Here is a 9150-nt window from a genome sequence, read left to right as displayed (position 1 = left end):
ATGAGATTCCTGTGTCACTGAGCCGCAGTGTCAATGAAGTAATCCAAGGTTTGAGAAGGGTCTGATAAGACTGGGCATCTGGGTCTCTGAACCTCCTTCTGCTGTCCCCTGTAACATACTGTCTCCTTTTGTCAGTCTCTGCGCTGCTCAACTCAGCCCAAGCAGAGAGAAGCCTCTGACCTCCTGGCTACAACCTAGGAGGCATGTCACAGGACCTCAGGCCTCCAACTAAGTCAACCAGGAGATGCCCACTCCCCAGAAATCCAGAACGGCTTATCTCTCAGAGATTATCTTACCCTCTCTGTCAGTGGGTGGCACCTTCCGGGACCAAGTGGCAGCTGATTTCAGAATCAATTTGTTCGTTTGATATGCTATCACGATTCCATTTAACCAAGAGCTCAGTCCCCCCAGATAACACAATCAGCGCAATCGACAGTGACGGGAGGTGCCCATTAGCTCTGCTCCATTGCCCAGCACCCACCTAGCAGCCAGTGGGAAGAGCTGTGCCCGCTCCAGTCACTTCCTGAGTCACAGGATCTCTGTGCACTCCCTCTCCCAGGGAAGAGTCCCACAGCGTCCTGGGAGCCATGGGCCACATCTCTTGTGGGGCCATCCCAGGAGGAGACACTGGAGCAATGCACGGCTTCAGAGGGCTTCAGTCTCTGTGATGAGAAAGGTTCCTCTTCCTTGTGCCATGCTTACATCAGCCTCAGCTCACCTGGCAAAGACCCATGACATCTGGGGGGTGGACAAGAGATAGGTCTGTCCTGGCATGTCACAGGCACTGCCTGGACCCTCCACCACTGATTCAGATAAAAGACACAAGGCACTGGCACACCATCTGCTCTGGGGGTATGGGCCTGGCTGGATATCTAGTTTGGGCACTGTGTTGTCAGTGCCTAGCCCAGAATGCCAGGGCACGGGTGGGCTGCTTCAGTGAGCATCTTGGGAGATAGTGGTTGGTCCTGGTTTATCAGGGCTTTGGGGTACCCAGGCCCTCTGACCCAGTCAAATGGAGAGCCCGTACCCACCTGTACCTACCTCCCCACCCCAGTTTCCTCCCTCCTCTCATTTGTCTGACACATCAGAGCTGCCATGGTCTCCTGAACAGAATGCAGGCCATCTGCCGCTTCCTCGCGCCTGCCAATCCACGGGGTGGGTGTGAGGCTGTGGAATGACAGCCCCACCACCAGACGTGTGGAGGAACCGACCTTCTCCTTGCACACTCTGTCATCTCGCGTTGGCTGTGTTTCCTTTCAAATCCTCATGCAGCCATTTTGAGAGCTCGAAGGATCAGAAATATCCTCCCAGCCTTCTCAGAGTTGGCAAAATTTTGTATGAGCTGAAGCTGGAGCCAGCATCGTTGACCTTTTCTTGGCAGTTAAGGATCAGGGGAGCCTAGTGGGCCACAAGCAGAATATGCATCATCTCTTCAGCTGTGCAGTGATTAAGTCAACATATTCAACAGCAGAGCAGTCTGTACCTCAGACCAGAGATAGCAAGCATGTTTTATCTTTATCTGATTGCTTGTAGCTTCCCAGAGAACTGTTGCAAAGGATTCTGAATCAATTCCTCAGGAAGAAATTATTCTTTTAAATAATTGTTTAATTTATTATCATTATTATTATTATTATTAAATTTGACCAGAGAGAGAAAAAGGGAAAAAAAGCAAACCACCAGGTTCAGGACTTGAACCGCAGTAGGCCGTGTAAGAGTCCAGCACCCCACCACCATGCCACCTGCCAGCCCCCAGGAAGAAATTATTTAAATTGATTAGCAACAACTGCCATGGATAGGGGCGTGTAGATAGCATGCCAGATGCCATTTTACCCCTGTTTTAGATCCTGCCCTCAATGAACACTGGCTAGAGTTACAAGAAAGATAAATGGAATTCCAGAAGATGTATCAAATTGGGGAGGGAAATAGTGTTATCTCAGTAAATCCTAAAAAAGAAACCCTAAAAAAGAAACCCTATTTTGGTGCCAGCAGGTGGAGGGATGGTCGAGGTACTGGACTACCACATGGCTGACTGTGGTTCGAGTCTCAGACCTGGCTTGCTTTCCCACTTTCCCTCTCTCCTCTGCCTCTTTCTGATCAAATTTGTAAAAATAATAATAAAGAAAACTTTTTTAAAAACGGCTATTTTATAGAGGCAAAAACTAAAGGTCAGAGAGTTTAGGTTGCTTGCCCAGGATCTCACAGTCCCAGAGTGATGGATCTGAGATCTGAATCCACATCTGCCTAGCTCCAGTGCTTGGCTCTTCCAACTCTGCTCACATTACTGCTCTAGAAAGACCATAACAACAGGAGAGGGGATGAGAGAAATGATTTTATGAGAGGTGAGAGAAATGGGGCCTCATGGGACTCTAACAAAGAAGTCATGCACCCATGAGGAAATTTAAAATAAACCCCAAATATGTAAGGCATTTCCCAGGTCATCACCTGCCGGTTGACTGAGAACAGGAAATGAACGTGAATGCTCTATAATCTCTGCCAGAAGTCACTGTGGTGGGGGGCAACACTCTGGCTAAGGTTCTCATCTCAGTTCTTCGATTAGTGGAGTGACTTTGAGTAAGTCACTTCCTTTCTCTGGCCTTTTTCCTCATTAGTAAAATAAAACCTTTGAGCCACATTAGGGATGGCAGATATTTATTTATCATGTCAGTCTGAGATATCTGGAATGGCTGCCTGGAGAGTTGTGCTGAGAAGGATTCTGAGGTTGAATCTGAAGACAGCGGGAAATAGTGCAATGCTCAATTAGTAATGTCTGCTGCTGGTGCTGGGAGAGAAAAGGTATCTTATGTGACATCCTTGAACTATGTGATATCATCTCACTTTCAGCTCTAAAAACCTATAGTGCCATGATTCTCAATAGTGAGTATACTCCATAAGGCTCTTGGTCAAAAGAAAGATGAATATCCTCCTGCCTGAGATGGGCCTGGTGCTGGCACAAGGAAGAATCTCTGACCATCCCTTATTATTTCAGGACTCTCCTCAGAGGCCCCAACTGTGGGGGAAGAGCAAGCCCCAAGCATCGAGGAAACAGAGGGGGAGCTGACAATGGCTCCCACACCTGAGCAACCAGAACGAGGCATCCACTTCGTCACAACGGCCCCCACCCTGAAACTGCTCAACCACCACCCACTGCTCGAGGAATTCCTACAGGAGGGGCTGGAGAGGCGGGAGGAGGAGCTGAGGCCAGCGCTGCCCTTCCAGCCTGACCCACCTGCACCTTTCACACCGAGTCCCCTTCCCCGCCTGGCCAACCAGGACAACCGCCCTGTCTTTACCAGCCCGACTCCGGCCATGGCTGCAGCACCCACTCTGCCCCAGTCCAGGGAGGGACCTTGGAGCTTGGAATCAGAGACCCCTGTGCTTCGTATCACAGCTCCCCTACCTCCAGGGCCCAGCATGGCAGTGCCCACCCTCGGACCAGGCGAGAGGCCCAGTACTACACCCCCCGGCAGAACGTGGACTCCAACCCAAGAGGGTCCAGGAGACATGGGCAGGCCATGGGCTCCGGAGATCATGTCCCAGACCACAGGGCTCGGGATTGAGGGGACTATTGCCACCTCCACGGCTTCAGGGGACGATGAGGAGACCACCACCACCACCACCATCATCACCACCACTATCACCACGGTCCAGTCACCAGGTGAGCTGCCTAATGGCTAGCAGATCTGGAAATGGGGGTGGTGGGAGCTGCAGGGCCCTAAAATGCCTCTGTCTCTGACACTGAGCCAGCCTGCCCTGCCCTTTGGCACCAGGGACCAGCCTGCAGGAGGCTCGTGGACTGGAACCAGACAGACCCAGGTTCTTATCTCAGTTCTTCAATTAGTGGAGTGACTTTGAGTAAGTCACTTCCTTTCTCTGGCTTTTTTCCTCATTAGTAAAATAAAACCTTTGAGCTTCATTATAATGGCAGGTATATATTTATCAAATCATGTTCAAATCCTGATTCTTCTGACTAGGCATTTCATTTAACCCCTCTGAGCCTCCTCTGTAAAATGGCTATAAGAAAATCTACCTCTGGGACCAGCAGTTAGTGCAATGGCTATGTTGCTAAACTCCCATATAATCGACTGTGGTTCAAGTCCTGGACCGGATTGCTTAAACTCACGCCGGGTGCATGTCCTTAGGATCCCAAGGGGAGAATGGAGGAGAAGGGATGGCCATCCCCCGAGGGGGTGATTTCTCACTTTCTGTCTCTCTGTCTCTCTCTGTCTGGCGAGCGCACACACCCTATAGCAAAACCTCTCCAAAAAAAAAAAAATCTACTTCATCGATTCATTGTGAGAACTCAGATAAGAATGCAAATATATATATATAGATAGATAGAGAGAGAGAGAGAGAGAGAGAGAGAGAGCTCAATTAAAGGTGGGTCCTTTCTTTTAACAAGGGACTAGACATCTATGGAACCAACAGATGACGTAATGGTTATGTTGTTGGATTCCCACGTAGTCAACCACGGTTCGAGTCCCCAATCCGGCAGCTTAAACTCATGCCAGGGTGTATGTGTGCGTGCCCCAGATCCTGAGAGGAGAACAGAGGAAAAAAGATTACAGCATGGCCATCCCCCTGGGGGGTGATTTCTTGCTTTCTGTCTCTCTGTCTTTCTGGTGAGCGCATCTATCCTATAGCAAAAACCTCTCCAAAAAAAAAGAAAAGAAAGAAAGAAAACAAGGGACTAGACATCTCAAGAGGTAGGCTTCACCATACACACACACACCCACAGACACACACACTCCCATACACAGACACACAAACATACACACACATACACACACGGTTCCGCCTTAGCTAGACTCACTTTCACCAGAACTGGGCTGAACCTTGTGTCTCCTGCCTCCCAGGTCCTTGCAGTTGGAATTTCTCAGGCCCAGAGGGCTTTCTGGACTCCCCCAAAGCCCTCAATTCACCCCCTGAGGTTGGCTTGGACTGTTTCTACTACATCTCGGTCTACCCTGGCTACGGTGTAGAAATCAAGGTGAGTGACCTGCGTCTGGCCTGGGCAGAACTGGGATAGCTTTTGCTAGAATGGGGCTTGCTATGAAGGGAAGAGGGATTGGGGGTGATGGGGTACCGATTGAGGGCGAAGCCTAGGGCTCAGACTGGGAGATGGGCCTAAAGCATTGTTGGATTCTGTCCTGAGACCAGGGATGGAGAGAGTTACTGCTTCCACTCGGTAATGCCTTAGTCAAGGGGCTCCAGGAGGGGCAGGAGTACCCATTCTCCTCCCCTGCGGTTTGACCAGAGGCTCAGGAGAGCCTGAGAAGAGGTCTCTAGCCCTAGAAGGACAAGGGCCTCAGTGAGTGTGAAGTCTGCGTCTGAATCTATGCAGCCGTGCAGAGAGATCACAGAGCTGCCCGGTTAGGCCCCAGAGAGCCATGGAGCCTCATTTGTTCATCTGTTAACTCATTCATTACTTTAACAAATACTCCCAGAACAGCTCCCCTGGGCCAGGCCCTGTACTGGCTCGTGGGATGCAGGGGTGGGGGAGGCAGACATGGCCGTGCCATCAGAGGGTGGAGGAGTCAGACCTTCAGTCCCAGCTCCCTGCCCCCAGCCTCCCTGGGCCATCTCATCATTTACTTGGTGTTCAAACCTCCACAGCAGTCCTTCTCCGTGATCCTTCCCCATCTGCCCATCAGGGTCCCTCTGGGTCCGTCACTAGCCTTCCTCCTTTGCTTTCCCCTGCCTTTGCCCTAAACAGCTTGCGGCTGACGGAATGGGCCCAGCCTTCTTTCCCCACAAGCCCCAACTGCACATGTTGGCCCCTCAGCCTGAAAGAGTCATCCCACCATCCCCTCCTTTAGGAGTCAACTCTGCCATCACTTTCTCTGTCTGTTCTCTCCTGATCCCCAAAGCCTGGGGCACCCCATCTGAGCTCTTATCACTCTGCATCAAGCAATCCAGTCCGTTAGGCCACCCCCTCCCCAGCAGGACTGTGAGCTTGAGGCTCCCCTTAGTCCAGGCCCAGAATGGGTACTGTATGGACTGACTGAAGGAATGAGGAAGGAAGGAATGAGGTGACATTTGACCTAGATCTTGGGGACTGACCAGGAGTGGGGAGGAAAGGCATTCAACCCAGTTGAAGGAATCAGACAGGGAACTGAGGAGCCATGGGGAAGGGGGCAGAGGAGGCGTCTGGGAGCTGGGCGCACTGCCTGCTCCCCATCCATCCCAACTCCTGCACGCCCCTGCTCTGGGCCCCGAGCCGGTTACCTCTGTCCTGGAGATGCCAGGGGTCCACATCTCTGAGCCAAGCCCCGTGGACGGGGGACCCTCTCTTACCCCTGCCAGGCCCCTCCCCTCCTTTCAGCAACCATTTGCTCCTGCTCTGCCAAGCCCTGTGTCCCTCACTCTGGGCCGACTGGGAGGGTGATTAGGAACAGCCACCCCCTCTCTCAAGCCATTAGCACTCAGCGCCGCTTAATTAAGGTAATTAATGTAAAATCATCACCTAATGAGAGGTGGACCCCCCCCCTTTCAAAAGCCATTAGCACTCAGCGCCGCTTAATTAAGGTAATTAATGTAAAATCATCACCTAATGAGAGGTGGCACCGGCTGTGGCTCACCGGGTAGAAGGCGCCAGCTGCAGGTGTGGGAAAGGGGGTGGGAGGGGGCAGATGCCAGGCTGGGTGCCCCCCTGCAGGCCTGGGCTGGCTCCAACTGTCCCCCAAGCCTACTCCCCCCACTGCAGCCCACTGGGCCAGGTTAGTCCTGGCCCTGGTGCCTCCGCAATGGGGTAGAACGCTGGCTCCGCTCGTCCTCCAGGCACAACTGCCCCCCACTCCCGCCACACACAGTGTCCACCCCCACGCAAGCCCTGTGTTGTCTGGTGCTGCCACATTTTTTTTCATCAAAATGTAAAAGCTGTTACCAGGCAACCCCGAGCCGAAGACCTGCCACAGCCCTGGAGTGCTGTCAGGGAATGTGCCAGATGCTGGTCCGCCCTCCAACCTCAGCTCCTCGGAGACAGAGTCCTTGGGTAGCCCGCTGGCCCTGGTGTCCTGAGACGGAGCTGAGACCACAGGGTAATGGAGACAGCAGACCCGGGGCAGCACCCAGTTTGGTGGAGGGACAAGAAATAGTCATCCAGGACTGAGACAGGATTTAAGGCTCTTCTCCCTCCAGAGTCTGCTCTGGCGACTCCACTCCCACCCAGGTCTCTGGCCACACCACGCAGGCCACTGGGGTCCTGAAGATTTCCTGATACTGCAGACCGATGCCCGCTAGTTGGGAAAGCCGAGGCCCAGGCAAGGAAAGGGAATTGCCTAAGCTCACTCAGTCATTAGTTGATCGTTTTCGACGAGTGGATTTGTTCCATAAACAAACGGTGCCAGGCTCTGTGCTGGGCACTGGGCCGTAGGCTGCACGGGTGGCAGGGGAGACAGAAGTCACAAACGATGACCACAGAATGCTCAGTGCTGGTGGGGTGGAGAGCCCATGGCTGGGGAATTCCACGCCAAGCACACCCCACCAGCCTGGGCATCAGGGAAGGCGCCCTGGAGTGGACAGCACCTGCTTTGAGGCCTGTGGGGTAAGAAGCCAGGAGCCAAGCCTGAGCTGGGCTGCAGTGGGTGTGGCAGACCTGGCCCTTGAAGGCTGCACTGGCAGTTTTGGAAAGGTGACTTTGTTGCATCGGAGCAGAAGGCAAAGGGAAGGGCTTCTGGATGACGCTCCTGCCAGAGGCTTGGCCCAGAGCAGTGCCCTCCTGCCAGGCTGGCAGTTGGGTCAGGCCACACTAGGCATGGGGGCAGCTGAAAGGCGTGGAATGCTGCTCATCGCTCCTCAGGCTTGGGGAGAAGGGGCTGACTGGGACTTCTCCCCATCATGGATAAACCCCTATGAGCTCCTCTCTGAAGTTACCTTGATCACTCAGGGTGGGTAGGTGGGATAGAGTCTGGGCAGAGGGTTGGCAGGAGTGATGGGAAAGAGAGCTATCTCTTTTTTTGTTTTTATTTTTTGTTATAGGCTACATGCTCTCCCCAGAGAGAGAAAGTTAGGAAGCCCCTGAGGGGGGATGGCTACACAATCTTCTCTATTCTTCTCTAGGGAATTTGGGCACGTACACATATGCCTGGCATATTCTCCATGCAGCCAGGTCAGGTCTGGGACTCAGTCATGCAGGAGGCCCTGTGGGATCCAGCCACCTCAAGCACCACACTACTGTGGCCGGAGGAGAGGACTATGTTGAAAACCGACAGTCACACCCTGAGCAGGTCAGCCAGTTGCCATGCGTCTGCTGCCCTTGCTGAAGTCTAGGGCCCCGGCATGGCCCTCCCAATTCCCTTTTTTTGAAGAGCAGCCTCAGAGGTACCAAAATCCCTAGAGGCCATGCTCTCGGGGGCTTGGCCCACAGCCCCTCATAACCTGCATCACCCACTGCCTCTCACCTGTCGTCATGTGCTGTATCTCTCTGTGCCCTTTGAGGCTGAGAGTCTGCACCACCAGCAGGAAGAGGCCAGGCCAGGGCCTCCATGATCTGAGGAGGCTTGCCTGTGCCAACTGGGATCAGGCATTGGCAAGGCTCTTTCTTGAAAAGTCTAGAGAGGTCCCTTTAGGGTAGGTGGGCATGAGCCCCATGGCCCGTGAGTCCCAATCCTCTCTAGGCAGCCAGCACCCCTGCCCAAGGGCCGGAGGCCTTTCTGGGCCTGGTGCCTGCCTCTCACTGCACTTGGCATCGAAGGACTTTCCCAGTGCCAGCCTTCATCTTGGCTTGGCTGCTCCCTGTACCATCTGGAGCCTGGGCACAGCTGCCCACGGTCCCTGCCCTCATGCCCCAGGTGGCCCCCCCTGGCACACAGCTCGCCTGTGCCAGGCCAGATGTCGGTCTGATAGCCAGAACACCCTGCCCTTCTAAGCCAGGTCAGGACCAGGCCTGCTGTGGGCACCATGACTGTATGACAGGTGAGCAGGGTGGGATTTCTGAGCAACTTCTAATTCCCTGGCTCCATAGACATCCATCTGGAGTGGGTAACGAGTGCAGGCAGGTCTGGCACTGTGGGTTTATACCCCTCTTCCCATCCCTGAAACACACCTTGCCCCGTGTTTTATGGACAAGTGCCAGTTCAGGAGGCACAGAGGCTATCGTGTAGGACTGAGGTTCCAGTTGGGGCCCTGCAGCCCACCTCCCAGGGACCTAAC

At 53.5% G+C, this 9150-nt stretch overlaps 1 protein-coding gene across 3 annotated transcripts in view; it reads left to right on the top strand.

Annotated features, from left to right (window-relative positions):
• The first annotated feature begins 2977 nt into the window (after positions 1-2977).
• SEZ6 (seizure related 6 homolog) overlaps positions 2978-9150 on the top strand; it is a 32368-nt gene continuing 26195 nt past the window's right edge. For 2 of the 3 annotated variants that reach the window (XM_014582938.2, XM_014582935.2), the window contains exons 1-2: positions 2978-3655; positions 4854-4987. In XM_014582938.2, the coding sequence (XP_014438424.1) occupies positions 3061-3655; positions 4854-4987 (729 nt within the window). In that variant the 5' untranslated portion in view covers positions 2978-3060. The remainder of the gene's footprint in view (positions 3656-4853; positions 4988-9150) is intronic. The other variant, XM_014582937.2, reaches the window with a different exon arrangement.

Source organism: Tupaia chinensis, unplaced genomic scaffold (assembly GCF_000334495.1).
Source record: "Tupaia chinensis unplaced genomic scaffold, TupChi_1.0 Scaffold143921_1, whole genome shotgun sequence".
Lineage (NCBI taxonomy): Eukaryota > Metazoa > Chordata > Mammalia > Scandentia > Tupaiidae > Tupaia > Tupaia belangeri.
This window is presented reverse-complemented; position numbering and strand designations above follow the sequence as displayed.